The sequence below is a fragment of the Anguilla anguilla genome, chromosome 1, assembly GCF_013347855.1.
Source record: "Anguilla anguilla isolate fAngAng1 chromosome 1, fAngAng1.pri, whole genome shotgun sequence".
NCBI lineage: Eukaryota > Metazoa > Chordata > Actinopteri > Anguilliformes > Anguillidae > Anguilla > Anguilla anguilla.
In genome coordinates, this window is record NC_049201.1 from 69777188 (window position 1) to 69796861 (window position 19674).

The following is a 19674-nucleotide window of genomic DNA, read 5'->3' on the forward strand; positions in this document are numbered from 1 at the left end:
GCAAATATTTGAGTAAGGCATCCGTAAGGGATGAATAGGGTGTGAGAATTATCAAATACATTTATTCTTTATGTGCTATTTTTATAGCTTTTTTGGTTCATTTTTCAGCGAAAATATCCGAAATATCAGAAGACCCATAGCACGTACGCCAGTAATTTCACTCCGAGTGTGGTGGTAATTTCACATTTGCGACTGCAAGGGGAGGTCAGCGCGTATTGCATAGGCTAGAATGAAAAGGGTAAGAGCTTGTTTTAGCGTCACCTCGTGGAGAAGCCAGGCGGGTGGCTGGAGCTCGGGTGTGTGGGCGGAGTTGCTTACAGGGTGATGGACATTTTTAGGGAAAGATTTTCGTCTGGACCTTGACCCGTCTGGTCTGGACAGGCTCTCCTCTACTATTTCTTTCCTGGAGTCTGAGCTTTGTTTAGATCTCAGGTATATTCTCCAAAGATAACTGGGTGATTGGTGCTTCAAATATAAAAATGTGTATAGCACAGGGCTGGCCAAAATAATTTTAAAAAACGAACGAGGCTAGCAGTTAGAAGTGTAGCTATACCGCAATACACTCCAGCCCAGTTGGTGGCGGTAATGCATTAAGTGTTCATTGAATACAAAAACTCCAGAAGAAGAAGCTTCTCAACACTGTCGCGACCTATTGATGTCATTGCGCCCTGGTGGTATATGAATTTGGTAAACGGCAATGTTGGTCTAATTGTGACAACATAAAATACGCCTTCGATAACAAGCGCAGGTAACATAACTTTTATATCTGGCTGCGTTTTAGCTTTCAGTTTGTTGATACAAGCCATGCATATTGTAAATGAGATACAGAGGAAGATATAGCAGTGTGTTTTCATGGTGTGTAGCTAGGGCTCCAGTGCTGTAATGTTGTTGTATTGTTTTTTATGCGGGTATTCCACGCAAAGATGTTTTGCTAGCTATTGCTGTGGGAAAATGTCGAAATCGAAACAATTAGCTATATCTTATCCTGTGATCTTGGCGGGTGCTTGCTGGCTAGCTAGTTATTCATTTCTACTTCTCCATACGAAATCACGAGGACGCGCGAAACCAATAACGTTGGTACCTAAACAGTCCATCGCGGAAGATGTAGGGGCAAAGCACTCGTTGGTTGAGTGCCATGTCGAGGAGATGAGAGTCGAGCCATTTTTAAATTATTATATATTTTTTTCTTTCAGGGGGGAAGGTCACGAGACCTGTGTAAGTAGACACTTAGCGTGGATAGAAACCTACCGTGAAAGTGGAGGTTGCGAGAGCTCGAGTATGCTGGGGAGATGGTGTGGACTAATTAAGGAATTGCGACCCGTACTCATGTTTAGAATAAAATCTTTGCGTTTTGCAAACTTCAGGCTGGCCATTACTTAAGTGGTGAATACACCAAAGGACACCTGGCTGCACCCCCCTCGTATTCAAAAAATAAATTCATCCCCAGTTAAGGTTTTGGGGGGAAATATTTATAGAGAACCACAGAAGTCCTAGCTGTTGTTGGCATACATAAGATTACGACTTTGCAAAAACATTACACTATAGTCGTATTGTTTGACTTTACAGGACGTTTGGTGTTTCGGGACAATTGAGCTTCATATGCGACCATTAAGGCCAGCAAACCTGTTCGAAGGGGATCGGATGCATTTGATGCTGTTTGAGATCAGTGTGCGCTTATTGGTGATTTAACACATTGCAGATACCCAGTTTCAGTTTGCCTCTTGCAGCGAAATAGCAATTTTAAGATCAGTACAATTTGTGCTGCTGATTATTACTGTACAAATCGACATGTAGGCTACAGCGCATTATTTGCGCCCTCTAAAGGCGGGCCCCTGAAGTACATACACATTGAATCCGAACGTGCGTTTTGGTCGTGTCGAGTGTTGTGCGTCTCAGGAAACTGAAACATTGCTTCGCAAAGAATGGAAAGTGAAACCTAAAAATTATTGCCGTCGGTTTGCGCCATTCTTTATAGCTGCCAGTAAATAAAATTGATTTTTTAAATTGATTTTCGGATGTCCATGTATTGCAACAAAACGACAGAAGCATAAATAGTTTGGTAACACTGGCGAGAGTACGTTACACACGAACTGTACAACGGGTTGAAGATGGTAACACTTACGAGTCTGGTCATACTAGTTCAGAAATTCTACTCGACGGCCTTCCATTTTCCAATGGTCATTGAAGAAAACGAATGTCATTTCGGGCGGTAGTGTAAACTAAATTAAATTATTCCAGTTAATAGTTATGCACTTGGGTGAGTTCACATTTTTATTGCAGTGTAGCTAATTAATCTATTGTAACTAGCTATATCATAGTTTTGCCACACTATATTGAAAGCACGCAGTTTAAACGCTAAAGCTGGCTGTTCTAGTTAAACGGATTAGTTAAGTAGTCTGCCTAACTTGACGGCAATATCTGTTCAGAGAAGTTTAGTTAAGGTTGTTTAACGTCAGGGAAAACGCACCCAGTGCTACCAAGATAACTGACTCGTGGTAGTCATATGCGTTTGCGAATAAATTACGTTTCTTTTATTGGTCGGTTCCATTGCTTTTTATGTAGCAAGCTGCGTTAAATAAGTTCCTCTGGGAAAAATCAAGACGGCTCAACAGGTACGTTTAGATGCACAGCCATTGCTATACACCATGTACATAATTAGCTAGCAATATTGCTGTCATTTAACAATTTTTCAATACCTTGCTTTTTGTGAAACAAACAGGTTTGCGTTAGCCTACCTGCTGTTAATTAAATGGCCAGCTGTTTAGTCTACTTCTCAAAACGAATGAGCTAGATGCGTAAGTACTAATTTGTCTCACTGTGTCTCGTCTGCAGTAGATTACAAATGATACGTGCCAGATTGTTCCTAACGCGTTTTTTTATGTTCAGCTGCGTTGCTGTTATGGTGAGTTACCGAGATGTTACAAGGGATAAAATCAGTGAAGCCCAGCTTATGAACCATATGTAGCAAGCATGAAAGTTCCTATTAAATGCTCCTAGCATTTCCTGCATTGGCGAAATGCATATTTCTAAAGAAGTGCACGTAATGCATATCCAAAAATCACCATGAGGCAAAACATAAAAACATGCTGATTTGTGTGGTGGTGTTATTTTGGCGATGAAGTGCAGCGATGTATTAGGGTCAGTGTGAGTCAGTTGGAGCTGGTTGGTTTCAGGGCACAGTTCGTCTTGTCTGCTCTTGTTAATGTTGGCTCTAATGGTGAGAGTGGGGGTTGGGGGGGGGCGGGGTATTTTTTATTTACATGGCAACTTATGAGGTAGAAATAAGGTAGGTTGTTCTGCTAAATTTGAAATTTGTGTGGCATGGTAAGGAAGAGGCCCTGTCAGTGTTGTCACTTTGTGATTTTTGTGTTTTATATTATTCTCTTCCATCTGAGGTCTTATTGCAAGATAAGTGGACGAAAGTGGACATATCTGAATTTTGCATAATCTTGACATGTTCAAACAATTCAAATAAAATGTGATTCATGCACATACTGGATGGTTTACACAAATGCACTTTATAGAAATCTGTATTGTAGTCACACATTGTCAGTAAGAATTCTGTCGTTTAATTAGGCTTGGCATATGTGTTTAGAGCCTCTTTGTTTTCTGGATTTTAAAATGGCAACGTTCTATATTGTCATGCAGTTGATTTATAGTATGGATTTATTTAAACCCAGGGACAAATATTGATGTACATATTGATAATAGCAATGTGAGAGTTCTTGGAGATGTCCTTGACCCCTTGTTTTTAGTACTGTAATCTCTCTCTCTCTCTCTCTCTCTCTAAAGTATCATCAGATGATCCCTGCAGCCTGCAAAAAAATGTTTTTGTCTCACCAAAGATAAATTATTCATCTGGGGCTCATACCCAGTGATCCTGTTACAGCCATGTTAAAACCAATGAGACTCAGTGACTAGGGCATAGACTGTAAAATACACCATCAGCTCAGGGTCAAGGCTATGCATAACACCATGACTGTAATGTATTCCACTCTGTCCTTTAACGTCTCCCCCCCCCCCCATTCCCCCTCTTAATATCCAGTCTTTCATTCCTCTTGTGTGGGCTCCCTTTTTATTGTTAATTTCACTTCTCCATTCTCTGCCTCTTCTATTTTTTCCCCCTTTCTTACATCATTTCCTCTTTTCTCCATTGAAGGTGCCGCTCCACTCAGAAACTACTTGTCCAGGATTACCACTTGCCACGGTGCTGCTTCCAGACTACCGAAGTTCCAGCTGTTGCACCAGTTTAAGTGGTGCTGGTATTGTACCAGCGCCTTATTTCCCCCCTCGCCCTGACCCCTGCGATATGAGCAGAGGTAGAGGAGGGCCCCACAAACAGCATTGTAGGTTTAGGTCTCCCCAAAGTCAGGGCAAACTCCCCTTTGGACCTGGTTCCTCCACGGTCCCAGGTGACCCCTATACCCCAGTTTTCCACCATAACTCTAGCCGCTTCCCTCACTTACCCACCCTTTCCTCTGCACCCCCCCACACACAGACTTTTCCTTTCTCTCCTTGTGAACCCCTCCTCAGCCAACCCCCCACCAACCCAGGAAATGAGGGCCAGAGTACCATTTCTAAATTTAGGCAGCAACAGATGCAGTTTTTGAGGGGTCAAATTCCAGAAGCCCCTCAGTTTAGGACAGGTTTTCAGGGTGAAACCCATCGATTAGCTGCCAGAACAGGACCCAGTGCTGACCACCAGCAAAATTGGAACTTCAAAAGCCACCCCAACAACCCCAGACAAAGAGGGGGCTACCACAGTTTTGGGATTCGGGGTAAAAGTGGGGGATTCAGGGATCATTCAAGCCACAGTGTTCCCAATAGAGAAGCAGGCTGGAACCAGAGAACACACCCTCGAGGGAGAAACCAGTACCAGAACTCGTACCAGAAAAAACAGTGGGGTTCCAAGCAAGAATATTCAGTACCATCCTTGTCAGATAATTTCCAGAATTTGTCCTTGGAAAGGGACAATTTTGGCCGCAGCAGAAATTTTGACAAAGCGTCCTCCTACGGTGACAGCTGGGTTTCTTTGTCCGCAAGTTCGAATATAGAAACACTGGTCCTCGAGGCTCTGACCTCATTAAGTCCAGGTGAAACACTCCAGGCGAGAGGTTTTGCTAAAAAACATAATTTGCCAAAAAAACTAATTAACCAGACATTGTACGCCCTCCATCACTCTCAGAAGGCAGTGAAGCAAGGCGATAAACCTCCTCTTTGGACACTGCGGAGAGGGACACCTGAGGAAAAGGACGGCGGTCTTACTGGAGCGCAGGACACTGCAGTGGCTAAGGGACAGGGGAGTATCCCGGCAGCAGAAGAGCAGAGTGACGTATTGGTTGAGGCTGTCTTTGAGAGCGACCAAAGCCCTGACTCACAAGACCAAGACGGGATCTCTGAATCGGATTCGGAATCAGATTCCTCGGAAACAGCAGATTCCGATCAGGAACAGCCTCACCACGCTAGCAAAGTGGTTAACTTAGCCAAAATGACTGACACCAAAGAGCAGATTCTCCAGAACTTGCATGAATTGGGTAAATCCAATGCCCTCTTACTAGCAAAGAAACTTGGCCTCAAAACTGCTAAGCAGGTCAACCCCATCCTGTATGCCCTGGAAAAACAGGGTGATGTCTCTTGCGACAAATCCATCACCCCTCCTCTGTGGGAACTGTCGACCCATAAGAGGGAGAGGATGGACAGACATAGGAAAGCCTTACGGAGTGCTCCTGCAGAGGGGACGGCACCTCCACTTGGGGTGTTTTTTCAGCGAGCAGCATCTGGCATGGAAGGGGTAGGTCGTTCATCTGGTACACAAGTTTTGAATTTGGGAGATCCCCTTCCAGGCTTGGAGCCAGTTCGGTTTGACCGCTTAGTGGGTGAGGAAATTGGGTTAAGCAATAAGCAGTTGGGTCCATTTGGCCAAGAACATAATCTGCCCTTGATCAAGCCAGACCCAGACGTGAGAGCGGTACCTGTAGGCCAAGAACGTGAACCGCCCTTGATCAAGCCAGACCCAGACATGGAAGAGGTACCTATGCCAGGCCTGGAACTCCTAAAACCTGAATCCTCTGACTTCCCCATCTCTGCCACTGCCTCTTTCCCATTCCTCCCTCCCTTTCATCCTCCTTCCCTCTATCAGGAAGACAACAAAAATGGGGCGCATTCACAGTGGGCGTCGGATGAAATTCCAGAGTTTCTGAACGTCATCAGAACTGGATCAGAGGGCACGGTTGCGGTGTCCCTTGCTGCCGCGCCACAGAATGTTGGGTTGACCCGCTTCCAGAAACTCCAGGAGATTCGATCCAAGAATCCCGTGAGTGGGCTGATGGAGTTTGCTCAGTATATGGGTCAAAACTGCGAGTTCTTGCTTCTGGACCAGTCTGGACCTTCACATGACCCCAGGTAAGGTGAAGAGTCTAGATGGTGTCATTTTCTGTGTTAAAATATTTTTTTTGACATTCAAAGGAAAATTTCTGGACGAGAATTTAGCAAGGTAGCAAAAATATTTTTGTTACTGTTCGATTCGGTTGTCCCGCATTTTATTCATCTTTCGGGTTCAGATTCAGGATGCAGGTTATGCTGGATGGACGCAGGTTTCCTGCGGCAGAAGCATCCAGCAAGAAAGTGGCTAAGAAGGATGCAGCTGCCGCAGCTCTGAATACCCTTCTGAGGGAGCAGGAGGGGGGAGGCAGGGCAGAAGAGCCAGGAAATACAGCTGGAATGGACGCTGCCAACGACCCCACTTGCGACACCACTGTGAGTACAGATACGCATTATGGAGTAGGGCATAGTATGGACTTATTCGGTCAAGAGAGGATTTTGGGGGAGAGGGGAAGCGGGCAGTGTAAAATGGGAATAATCTGACTGCTTTGAATGGAGGAGAAGGGATGCATGAGAAGAGATATTTACCTTTTCTTTCTTACTAGCAACCAGTTTGCAAATGAGAAGTAACTGCAGGAGGGTATATGCTGTCCGTTTCGGTTCCTAAGCAATAAACGATAACACCCAAAATAGCAAAAATGGTTGAAAAGTAGTGGAAACTGTTAGCTGACTACATATGACTGGTAACATGCTACATTAACAAACTAGTTAATCAAATCTAATAATAAACTCCTCAAAAAAAAGTTTGGAAATTTGTGTTTGGTCGATCATATCTCTGTTGTCACCGTATTATTAGCATTGTATATCATTGGAACGCCTGTTCATTTCCCTTTACAATGATGTTCCATTTGTAAGGATCATGCATTTGTGGGATGAGCGGCACAGTTTATTATGTGGGTAGGGTGGCAAATTTCCCTGCCTATGTCAAACAGCGTATTCTGCTGTTGGTATTGACTCTGTTGTTTTGAGTTGTTTGGGGGATTGGATGATTGAACTCTCTATCAGTAACAAGCAACAAACAAGACATATTGGTAATTTTACGCTTTATTCATTGAACAAACAGTCAGGAGCCTCAGTAACGGGTGGAAGAACCATACGCAGCCACAACAGCCTGGCACCTCCCCCTCCTGCTGGTCACCAGCCTGGTCACGCGTTGCTGTGGGATGGCATTCCATTCCTCAACCAGGATTCGTGGCAGGTCAGCCAACGTGGTTGCGTTGGTCACTCTAGCATGTACAGCACGCCCGAGCTAATCCCACAAATGTTCAATTCGGTTGAGAGGTCTGGGCTGTTGGCAGGCCATTCCATTCTCTCTACTCCCACATTCTGGAGGTAGTTTGTGATAACCCTGACATCCAATCCCCCCGAACAACTCAAAACAATAGAGTCAATACCAACAGGAGAATACACTGTTTGACATTGGCAGGGAAATTTGCCACATTTCACTTGGGACACCACCCACATAATCAGCTGTGCTGCTCATGCATGATCCTTACAAATGGGACATCATTGTAAAGGGAAATGAACAGGCTTTCCAATAATATAACATACAATGCTGATAATACAGTGACAACAGAGATATGATCGACCAAACTAATTTCCAAACTTTTTTTTGAGGAGTTTATTAAACATATTGTGTGGTAACTACCCCCTTCTCCAAAATTGACTCTTGACCGCTGTGTATGATGAGCTCATATTAAGAAAATCTCTTGGAATATTAATTTGATTGTTTCCCCAGGGCACTGCCACTGAGGGCCCTCCCCAGGCCCTGTCTCGCTCCCTGCCTGGGGGGAAGAACCCCGTCTCCATGCTGATGGAGTACAGCCAGCGCACTGGCCACTCCATAGAGTTCATCAGCACTGGGCAGGAGGGGCCGCCTCATGACCCTCGGTAGGGCGCCTCTCCCTCCCTCCCTCCCTCCCTCCCTCCCGCCCGTCCGCTGCTTACTGCATCGGGGGAAACTACCCGAAAGACTGTGAAAGGCTGTGTCATTCTTGGGTTCTTTCTTCCGGCAGTCTCGATTTGATGCGTAGATAAAAATAGATTTGAACATCATGGATCAGTATAAATGAAGATGATGGGTTTGTATTCAAAAGAGTTGAATGGAAACAGGCAAACTTGCATGCCCCCCCCCTCCCAATCTCCTATATGAAAGCATTGGCCAAATGTTTAAATTTTTCTGTAACTGCAGTGCCATTGAAAGTAGATTAGTGGTTCATCTTCCTCGTCTGTTGTTAATTCTTTAGTCAGTACCACTTCCTGCACGAACCACCCCCCCCCCCCCCCGCCCAGGGAAAGCCAGCAAACCTTCCACCTGGCAGAGTGACTGTTCCTGTCCTTGCCGCCTGTGCCCTGAATACTCTCCAGTCTGCTGACTGTGTGCACAGGACCCCTCCTGTCCGTGTTTGCGTAGCTTTTAGCTCTCGTTCCTCCAGGCAGTCTTCCTCGCCATGTGATCAGCGTGATGATCTGAGAGTGGTGCGTGTCGTGCCTCCCCCCGCTGTGCGTTCAGATGATTCGGGGGGGGGGGGTTAATCACCGCTCTTCCTCCTCCTCCTCATTCTGCCTGAGCACAGGGAAGGAGAATGTTTTTGACATGTTTTTCCCCCCTCCCCCGCCCCCCTCCCCGCTGTAGTTTTATGTTCAGGGTGAAGGTGGGGGACAGCCTCTTCCCAGAGGCCTCTGCTCCCAGTAAGAAGGCGGCGCGTCAGCTGGCGGCCGAGGAGGCGGTGAAGGAGCTGCTGGGAGACGGGCGGCTGCAGCTCAACAAGGTGGGAACAGATGGCGGGAAAGATCCGCGCACGTACATACAGTCTTCCTGTGGGGTGGGGTAGGGGTCGGGGGTCGGGGGTCGGGGGGGAGGAGGAGGCTGGGGCTGGTGGGGGGGTGCATGCTTTTAGACTGTTTCTGCAGTGGCTCTGCTCCTCTTTCTCAGTCAAGTCAATGCTTTGCTGATCTAATGAATAACAGTGGCTTCTCAGATTCACCTTAAAAAAAAAAAGAAATAGGGGTACTTACTTTCCCATATGAGAAACTGGACCTGTGTGTTGAGGTGCTTTGATCGCAAGTCCTGCCCCTTCTTTGGTCCCCTCAGCCCCAGGTGAATTTCTGCCCCATTGGGGACGATGAGAACGGTCCGGCGATGCCCCCCTGCCCCTCCCTCCCCCCGCTGACGGCGGCGGAGCTACAGGCGGCCCACGAGGCCGGGGTGGGCGACCTCATCAACCACCTGAACAACAACGCCGTGTCGGGGCTGCTGGAGTACGCCCGGGCCCGGGGGTTCGCCGCCGAGATCCGCCTGGTCGGCCAGTGTGGGCCTCCGCACGAGCCACGGTACAGAGCACCGACAACACAAAGAGCAGCACAGCCTGAAGCTGTCTGTCCCACACACTGCAGCACAGCCTGAAGCTGTCTGTCCCACACACTGCAGCACAGCCTGAACCTGTCTGTCCCACACACTGTGCAGCACAGCCTGAAGCTGTCTGTCCCACACACTGCAGCACAGCCTGAACCTGTCTGTCCCACACACTGTGCAGCACAGCCTGAACCTGTCTGTCCCACACACTGTGCAGCACAGCCTGAAGCTGTCTGTCCCACACACTGTGCAGCACAGCCTGAACCTGTCTGTCCCACACACTGTGCAGCACAGCCTGAACCTGTCTGTCCCACACACTGCAGCACAGCCTGAAGCTGTCTGTCCCACACACTGCAGCACAGCCTGAACCTGTCTGTCCCACACACTGCAGCACAGCCTGAAGCTGTGTGTCCCACACACTGCAGCACAGCCTGAAGCTGTGTGTCCCACACACTGCAGCACAGCCTGAAGCTGTCTGTCCCACACACTGCAGCACAGCCTGAACCTGTCTGTCCCACACACTGCAGCACAGCCTGAATCTGTGTGTCCCACACACTGTGCAGCACAGCCTGAAGCTGTGTGTCCCACACACTGCAGCACAGCCTGAAGCTGTCTGTCCCACACACTGCAGCACAGCCTGAAGCTGTCTGTCCCACACACTGCAGCACAGCCTGAAGCTGTGTGTCCCACACACTGCAGCACAGCCTGAAGCTGTCTGTCCCACACACTGCAGCACAGCCTGAACCTGTCTGTCCCACACACTGCAGCACAGCCTGAATCTGTGTGTCCCACACACTGCAGCACAGACTGAAGCTGTCTGTCCCACACACTGTGCAGCACAGCCTGAAGCTGTCTGTCCCACACACTGTGCAGCACAGCCTGCCACTCTGTCCTACCACTAAACTAAGCATTAAGTATTAAGTAAGAGCGGTGTCTTAAGTTATGTTATGTTATTATGTCATGTTACACACTGTGCAGTCTAGGTATATGTAGTACTGTATATTCTGTGTCTCAGAATCACACAGTATTGAAGTTGAGTCCAGTACTTCATACTCTGGCCTCGGGTAGCTGTGCATGGTAAAGCGCATACGCTAAGGTCCAGTCATGCATTGCAGCTGTCAATCCAAACCAGTGTTTTAGCATATCAGTTATTTGTAAAGTCTGTACAACAGGAAGCATGGTGCAGTTCAGGAGTCCTCAGTGAAGTAAACGATGATGTCTGTAGTGAAGTCAGTATTTTCTGTATGTCCTGCAGTGCAGGCCCTGTCCGGTGTCATGTCATGGCTCCCGTTCTCTCTCTCTCCCCCAGGTTCACGTACCAGGCCAAGCTGGGCGGCCGCTGGTTCCCGCCGGTTTGCGCCAGCAACAAGAAGCAGGGGAAGCAGGAGGCGGCGGACGCCGCCCTCAGGGTGCTGATCGGGGAGGCGGAGAAGGCGGCCCGAACCGGAGAGCTCACCCCGGAGGTGGGTTTGACCCCCCCCCCCCCTCCCTCCTCCCCCACCCTCTCGCTCGTGGAGCACTCTAAACCGGGGCTGTCCTGCCCTGTCCTGCCCTGTTCCTGGAGATCCTGTTGGTTTTCATTTCAGCCCTGATTTGGCACACCTGACTCCGCTAATTGGCCACTCGATGAGATCTCTAGCTGTTGAGTGAGGTGTGCTTTGTTAGGGTTGGAGTGAAAACCTGCAGGAATGTAGATCTCCAGGACCAGGGTTGGGGTTGGGCCCTGTGCTAAACTGCCCCGCGTCCCCGTCCTTCTCCCGCAGCTCCCGGTGAGCGGCAGCACCCTGCACGACCAGATCGCCATGCTCAGCCACCAGCGCTTCAACGCCCTCACCACCCGCATCCAGCACAGCCTGCTGGGACGCAAGATCCTGGCCACCATCGTCATGAGGAAGGGGGACAGCCTGGGCACGGTGGTCAGCCTGGGCACTGGTGAGCCGGTGGGACGGAGGGAGGGAGGGAGGGAGAGGGAGGGAGGGAGGGAGGGAGAGGGAGGGAGAGGGAGGGAGGGAGGGAGGGAGAGAGGGAGGGAGAGAGAGAGAGGGAGAGAGAGAGAGAGAGGGAGAGAGGGAGAGAGAGAGAGAGAGAGAGGGAGAGAGGGAGAGAGAGAGAGAGAGACAGAGGGAGGGGGAGAGGGAGAGGGAGAGGGAGAGGGAGGTGCTGCTAATGAAATGGAACAAAGCTGAAATCAGGGCCGGTGCAGAGTGCTGATGAAATTTGACTTGTGTTTGTGTAACGTGTCTTTAGTAAAAGAGAAACTGTAACCAGGACACACAGTGTCATTGATGCAAAGCACAGCTCTCATCATCTTCAGCTGCTTGAGATAAAGTAGCTCCCCTTGTGGAGAGTCTTCAGCCTGCTGAACGTGCGTGTGAGCGTGTGAGTTACAAGCCCGGGCTAAGAATGAGAGCAGCATAGCAGAGTCGCGGAACGCGCTGCTGGGCCGTCTCTGATGTCAGTCAAACTGGTTTTCAGGAAACCGCTGTGTGAAAGGGGAGGAGCTGAGTCTTAAAGGGGACACGGTGAACGACTGCCACGCAGAAATCATTTCCAGAAGGGGCTTCATCAGGTACACAGTTCATATGAGCACCATTTCTGCTTTTCATGTTTTTTCCCCCTTTTGGTATGTTTTGCCATCCTCTCATTTTCTTGTTGGTGTTCTGTCTGTTTCCCCAAGCACAAATCATTGCAGTGCTGGATTAGAGTTGCGGTCTGTAGTTGGGAGATGTGATCTGTGCGGCCATGGTTGTGTGTATTTTTCTTATCCAAGCTTCTTTCAGGAAATTTGATGTTTCGAGCACATTTTCAGCCAGAAACAACTGAATTTGAGTTATCCAGTCCTTCTCATTACTACCGTTTTGGAGTGAATATTTGATCAAATCGGGTGACCTTTTAAATGGATTCTTACTTTCTAATAGATTCACTCTCACTTTCCGTACGTGACCTCTCCTCAACTCATAATCGGGAGCTAGTTGGCGTATGCAACCTTAAGCTGTGTGCCAATTTGAAGTATTAAACGGCGGCTTAGGAAACTCCGGTGATTTCCAGTTTCCACCAAACCTCTCACTGCACCAAAATCTATGCACAAGTCATTAAATCTTTCCTTCAGATTAGCCTTTTCCCATCAGATTAGCTTTTTCCCCCATCAGCCGTCCAATCAGAGGAGCTGAAACGTCTCCATCGCAGGGTAATCTAGATCATCTCCATGCTATCAGAGGAGGTATTTCACGGCACGTTGGTTGTAATTTAGTTTTGCCGCATTAGTGTGTATATCGATCATTTCCACTTCCTCTTCCATATCAATTGAGGACAGACTTGCACTCTTTTACTGCAGATTGATTCAGCTTCTGAAGTTCACGCTAGTTGACATATAGCCGTGCATTAACATTTAATGCTGTTAAATGCGTGAAGGCACTGCATGCCTCAGGTTTTATTAAATCAGTTCTATTGCATCTGCAGCAGATTCCCCTCTGACAGCTAGGGAAGTTTCACTGTTCACGTTGTAAAAGTGTTTGATGGCGATGATGGGTTCTACTTTGGATGATATAAAATGATCAGACATATATTTTGAGAAGGGTAGTAACTGTCATGCTTGTTTTCATGGGCAAAGTATTTATTATTTTTTGTTTTTTTTGAATGTAGCTCTCCTCGGCTGGAGAGAGCTGTATTGCGCTCTGCCACTGAAATGGCTTGGTAACAAATAAATTCTAGTCTGCTGCCTTTTTCCCCTGGAGTTTTACGTTCCTTTTGCAAGTAACCTTCTTCAAAGGGCGTCGCTTATGCAGCTATTGCGAAGTGTTGACTGCATGTGCTCTTGAGAACAGGCAGAACCAATAAACCACTCCTGAGATCTGCTTGGAAAATTAGGGAATGCACTTTTATGTCATTCAGAGAGTCAACAAGAATAAAGAGTCAGCCTTTCATGTGCAGTCTGGAAGGTGATAAGTTTCGCTGTGATGTTCATTGGGTCTGACCTGGGGCCGGTAGGTCCTTATTAATCCGGGTAAAACCCCAAATGTCCTCAGCTTCCGTTCAGATGGTGGTGGATCATCATGGAAAACCCCCAGGCACAAAGCAGAATGAAACCTAATATTAATGAGGTTGAGGCTCGACTGTTTTTCCAGTTAGAGCAGTTGGCAGCCAGCGCCTCTACTTCACTGGTTTCTCGGAAATGATTGGTGCCGACACAACCATCTGTGAGATGCGGTAACCTAATATCCTCCTGCTCCTTCCTCTCTCCCCATCTTCCTCTCCCTCTGGAGAAATAACAATCATACTGTCTTTTGTCTCCTCGTTGTAGGGTTGTTTGTTGTTTAAAAAAAAAAAGTTTTCTCTGTTTATTCTAGTTCAGACTAATCCAGACCGTGCTCTTTAATGGATGTTGGGTAAAGAGCTTTCCTAAAGTGAGCGTCTCCTCTCTGGCAGGTTCTTGTACAGTGAGTTGATGAAGCACCATGCAGGGGAGGGGGAGAGCCTGTTTGAGCCTGCGGAGGACGGCAAACTCAGGATTCTGCCTGACGTGACCTTTCACCTCTACATCAGGTGAGCCTTCCCGAGCCCTTCTCCTCCCTCCTCTCCATCTCGCGTGATGATTGGCCAGTGCAGATGGTCCTGCGGGCTAGGTGGCCCCTCCCTCCCCGCGTGAGCCCTTTCTCCCCATGTGAGCCCCTCCCTCTCGGTGTGAGCACAGCGTGCTGATGTGAGCCCCTCCCTCCTGCTGTGAGCCCCTCCCCCTGTGAGCCTCTCCCTCCTGCTGTGCATGCAGCGTGCTGATGTGAGCCCCCCCTCCTGGTGTGAGCCCCGCCCTGCTGATGTGAGCACAGCGTTCTAATTTTGTCCCCTCCCTCCCGGTGTGAGCCCCTCCCTCTCAGTGTGGACACAGCGTGCTAATTTGAGCCCCTCCCTGCTGATGTGAGCACAGCGTTCTAATTTTAGCCCCTCCCTCCTGGTGTGAGCCCCTCCCTGCTGATGTGAGCACAGCGTTCTAATTTTAGCCCCTCCCTCCCGGTGTGAGCCCCTCCCTCTCGGTGTGGACACAGCGTGCTAATTTGAGCCCCTCCCTGCTGATGTGAGCACAGCGTTCTAATTTTAGCCCCTCCCTCCTGGTGTGAGCCCCTCCCTGCTGATGTGAGCACAGCGTTCTAATTTTAGCCCCTCCCTCCCGGTGTGAGCCCCTCCCTCTCGGTGTGGACACAGCGTGCTAATTTGAGCCCCTCCCTGCTGATGTGAGCACAGCGTTCTAATTTTATCCCCTCCCTCCCGGTGTGAGCCCCTTCCTCCTGCTGTGAGCACAGCGTGCTAATTTGAGCACCCCCCCCCACCCCCTCCTGTGTCTCCCTCAGCACCGCCCCCTGCGGAGACGGCGCTCTGTTCGACAAGTCCTGCAGCGAGGCGGCCGAGGGGGCGGGGCCCATGCACCATCCGCTGTTCGAGAACACCAAGCAGGGGAAGCTGAGGACGAAGGTGGAGAACGGTGAGATCTGCGCGCCGAGGGTGGTGTAGAGTAGTCAAGCTCAGACCAGAGCGTGGACGTCGATAATATCTGCCAAAGCACAGCAAAAATGCCATGCAAAAGACCATCACTTTGCTAAATGCCAGGCTACATGAAATGGGGTAGAAATCAATGAAATTGTGCTATGACCTGTGGTTAAGTACAGTTAGGAGCAGCTCCTCATGTGTGGTCCAGTATTGTGGTCCTGTTGCTGCCGGGGTTTGACTGGCGCTGTGTGGTGATGAGATGAGTTTGGGCCCTGGCAGAAGGCAGTGAGGGCAGAGGACTCAGACTGGCGTGTGTAGAGTGGAGGTGGCACACAGGAGAACGGCAAGCAGATGAGGGGGTTGCCATTCATGTCATTATTTTACTCTTCCATTGATTTTGGGATGCGAGCCAGACTGTTTAAGATTCACGTGGGTCTCTGTGCTTGTAGAAGTGGTTGTGCTGGCGTTTATCCATCCAAAATTGTGATAGAGCCGTGCACTATCCAAAGGCTTAACGTCCGCTATTGTTATTGAAATCGAGGAACAAGCAGGAGTTCTGCGTTTCTGTGAATGAGAGTGACAGCTTTGGGTCTTAGTTCTTTTGATGACTCATTTGCCTTGATTCGCCGTGGCTCCGCCCCCTGCAGGGGAGGGCACCATCCCGGTGGAGTCGAGCGACATCGTGCCCACGTGGGACGGCATCCAGCACGGGGAGAGGCTGCGCACCATGAGCTGCAGCGACAAGATCCTGCGCTGGAACGTCCTGGGCCTGCAGGGGGCGCTGCTCACTCATTTCCTGCACCCTGTTTACCTCCGCTCCATCACTCTGGGTGAGAAGCGCGTCGCCACTATTCCACCAGTCACACAACGGGGAAAGGTTTCGCGGTTGCATGTTGTCAAAAAGAGGGGAAAAAAAAACATTGCTAGTGCTTAATTGTGTATTGCTGGAGATCGTTGTGCTTTGCGCCACTCTAGGATACCTGTACAGCCACGGTCACCTGACCAGGGCCATATGCTGCCGATTGGCTAGGGATGGCGATGACTTCAGAAAGAGCCTTCCTCCCAACTTCACTCTCAACCACCCTGAGGTAATGCATCGAAAGAAGACCACTATTTCCATAACGATGCACATAGTCCCATATCTTTGGGCCCTCTTTCTTAATGGGCTTCATTTTTGCCAGTATATCAAACTTATTTTGCACATTGTCTATTACATTTGACATGCTGCATTGTATTATTATACTCATTTCACAATGTGGGGGAGGAAAAAATCACAAGCATGTTTTAAAGTTCCTCTCCCCCCACCCCACCCCCCCCACCTGCCCAACCGTCCCTCAGGTGGGCCGGGTCAGTGTGTACGACTCCACCCGGCACACGGGCAAGACCAAGGAGTCCAGCGTCAACTGGAGCCAGGCTGACCAGCTGAGCGTGGAGGTGCTGGACGGGACCAAAGGCAAGCTGGACAGGTGGGGAGCGTTCGCTGTGCGCTCGCTGTGCGTTTGCTGTGCGTCGGCACGCTGTCCTACTGCAGGCAGCCACAGCCGACGTGCACAGATCGCTGTGTTTGCAGTGTTTTAATGCCGTGCTCAGCACGTTCTGTCGTATGCTTTAGAAAAATGGCTATAAAACACACTTGCAAAAATGTGCCTGTTTGCAAGTTTTTTTTTGTTTGTTTGTTTTTTTTTAAACCCTTGTATCAAATGTAGTGTATGCAGTAGAAGGCAAAAATCTGTGCACACCTGTGTGTCCTTGCCCGCACTAGGTCATGACCTTCCTTCATATTGCATTTTCCACTTTTCTGAATTTTCTGTTGAACTCTAAAATGGCACATCTTCTGAAGCTGATAGTATCAACATGCTACTGATTAGTCGTTTTTATGCTTTTCTTCACAGGTTATGCACATGAAAAGTGTTTTTTTTTCCCGAGCCTCTCACAGTGCAGCTGTCGCTGGGCGCCGTAAACTGACCACAGTCCTAACTCCTCCTCTTCTCTCTGCGTCTTCCTTCCGTCTCCAGCCCCAAATTGGACGTGTCCCGCGTCTCCAAGTCCAACATGCTCCGCCTCTTCCGGGCGCTGTGCCAGCGGGCGGGCCGCGCCGACCTGCTGCAGCAGCCCTCCTACGCCCACGCCAAGATGGCCGCCGAGGCCTTCCAGCGGGCCAAGGCCCAGTTCTTCCAGGCCCTCAGCGCCCACGGCTACGGGGCCTGGATCGGCAAGCCCCTGGAGGAGAAGAGCTTCGAGGCCAGAGGCGAGAGCGCGGGGAACCAGGGCAGCGTTAATAACGCCGGCGCCGCCAACGCTCTCTACGCCAACAGCTACAGCGCGGAGGGGTAGCGGGAGAGCAGGGCCAGGGCGGGGCGGGGGCTCTGGGGGATAAAGGAAGAGAGGAAGGGATTAGGGGATGAAGGCTAGCCAGTAGCGTGTTTGGTTTGAGGGCAGAGGTCAGCGCGCGTGTGTGAGGGATGGCATGGGACAGGATGCCGGGGAGAGGGAATGTGGACTTGGCGAGCCTTAGGGGGGGCGGAGCTTTGACATCAGGAGCCGAGGGGAAGGGAGACGTGAATATTGCATCGGCAGCTGGACTGTGAACAGTGTGAGAAGACTGCAGGGAGGGGTCAGAGGAGTGGCCTGGTAGAGTGGACCACAGTGAAAAGAGGTTCACACAGCAAATTAAACATACTGACAGAGAGAGATGCACTGCATTATAAATAATACTCACAGAGCAAAAAGAAAAAGAAAAAACAAACCTGTAGTACTCGCAGTGCAGTCTCAGTGTAAATACACACTCAGATGCACAGAATTACTGTTTATATTAACGTAGACCCAATCACCTCTCTCCTATTCACCTGTGTCCAGTCTAATTTAGATGTGTGCATCTACACAAATGTATAAAGTCCTGAAGATTTACCTTTATTTTGGACAGCTGGCGTTTCATAACTTCTTTATTTGTACCCAAAAGCAGGCCCGGTCTCACCAATGCGCTCTGCATTGATGAATCCACAATGTCGTGTAGTTCCAGCACATGTAAGCCCATCCCCCCCCTTCTCTTGAATAATCCATGAATGTCCAGTACAATAGATGTAACTGTACACATGCTCAGAGATCATTGTAGACCAGTGTTTTTCAACCCTGGTCCTGGGGACCCACTGCCCTGCATGTTTTAGATGTCTCCCTGCTCCAGCACGCCTGATTCAAATGAATGGGTCGTTATCAGGCTTCTGGCAGAGCTTAATGACTACCCATTCATTTGAATCAGGTGTGTTGGAGCAGGGAGACATCTAAAACATGCAGGGCAGTGGGTCCCCAGGACCAGGGTTGAGAAACACCGTTGTAGACCATTGTCATTGTAGTGCTAGTATCGTAATGTTTGTTTTCTGTGAGAATCGTGTGTAACAGTTGATGCCTCTATTGTTCTGTTGCCGGTGTTTTAGTTAAATCTTCTATCCTTATCAAAGGAAGGTGATGCATATGCATACTGTACATACAGATATGTATACACACAAATTTATATGCGAAAAACGACCTATATATTTGTGCGTATGTGTAAATGTATATCTTATGTATATATTTTGTAGCTGTTATTTGATGATTTTCTTACAATGTTTATGATAGCTTTGTGTTCACTTGTCAGAGGTAAGAGCTTACAGATTTTTTAAAAATTGTTTTACCTTCAAGTGAGAAGATCACAGGTGTCTGGTCTTCTTGAGTTATACTGGACTGTACTCATCTTTTTATTTTTTTTAATGCATATGACAGAATGACACGTACAACCATATTAACACATGTACGCTCTAAGGCACAGATCTATCCCGCAGTGCACAACCTCATTGCACACAGACTTAAATTTGACTTCTCTTGTTGAGATTAGCAAGGGGATGATTCTAATGCTGAGGTCATGGCGTGGTGGAAAATGTCACTTGAACCTCTTGAAGAGATGGTTCACTTTCTGGAGTTTTTAATAGTTGTAGTATCACCGTATTACATTGGCCTAGACAGTTTTTATGTGATACGAAAGATATTTGAGAGGTTTAACAGGCGTTACCGATGGCCAGCTGGCTATACGGCGGGTGGTGGGGCATTCAGGGGTTTGTGATCTAAAACAAGAAAATACGCTTAAAGCGGCTTGTACAGTGACATTACGCCTCCAGAAGATGTGCTTATTGGCCAATTAATTTTATAGCATTTTAAAAGTCAGTTTTTATGTTGTGCCGTTCCTTTAGTGCAGTGGTCTCAGGTTTGCATGTGCAATAGGAAGTAGCTCCGACTGAAAATAACATTAAACTATATTTTTTTGAAGAATCGTCAGCTAATATCCAAATGTACAACCCCTGGAGTAGTAATATTTTTGTAAAAGCCATATTGGAGTTAGGGCAGACCCCTAAATCCCCCCTATACCTGGCCTTGTAAGGCACCAGGTCTACAGCAACTTCTGTGAATAACTAAAATATCCGTCACTGCAA

The 19674-nt window shown here is 48.6% G+C and overlaps 1 protein-coding gene across 3 annotated transcripts; it reads left to right on the forward strand.

The window, feature by feature from the left end:
- Positions 1-599: 599 nt before the first annotated feature.
- adar (adenosine deaminase RNA specific) lies at positions 600-18003 on the forward strand. Of its 3 annotated transcripts, XM_035412830.1 has the most exons (16): positions 600-748; positions 4160-5791; positions 6140-6402; positions 6561-6756; positions 8120-8271; positions 9017-9152; positions 9476-9714; positions 11046-11199; positions 11500-11668; positions 12212-12305; positions 14162-14278; positions 15079-15209; positions 15862-16044; positions 16190-16302; positions 16553-16680; positions 17230-18003. In XM_035412830.1, exons 2-16 carry the CDS (start codon positions 4310-4312, stop codon positions 17546-17548), a joined length of 3876 nt encoding a protein of 1291 aa, XP_035268721.1. In that variant the 5' UTR covers positions 600-748; positions 4160-4309; the 3' UTR covers positions 17549-18003. The 3 variants fall into 3 exon arrangements, with proteins under 3 accessions (XP_035268721.1, XP_035268704.1, XP_035268713.1); XM_035412813.1 differs by having other exon boundaries at positions 4160-6402; XM_035412822.1 differs by lacking the exon at positions 600-748 and adding an exon at positions 1887-2612 and having other exon boundaries at positions 4160-6402.
- The last annotated feature ends 1671 nt before the right edge of the window (positions 18004-19674 follow it).

Excerpts from the sequence above, each read along its gene's own strand:
- adar (XM_035412813.1), top strand. The coding sequence starts at position 4,310 with ATGAGCAGAGGTAGAGGAGGGCCCCACAAACAGCATTGTAGGTTTAGG. Across the intron at positions 6,403-6,560 it reads GGACCTTCACATGACCCCAG|ATTCAGGATGCAGGTTATGC; the intron begins GTAAGGTGAAGA and ends TTTCGGGTTCAG. Across the intron at positions 9,153-9,475 it reads GGCGGCTGCAGCTCAACAAG|CCCCAGGTGAATTTCTGCCC; the intron begins GTGGGAACAGAT and ends TGGTCCCCTCAG.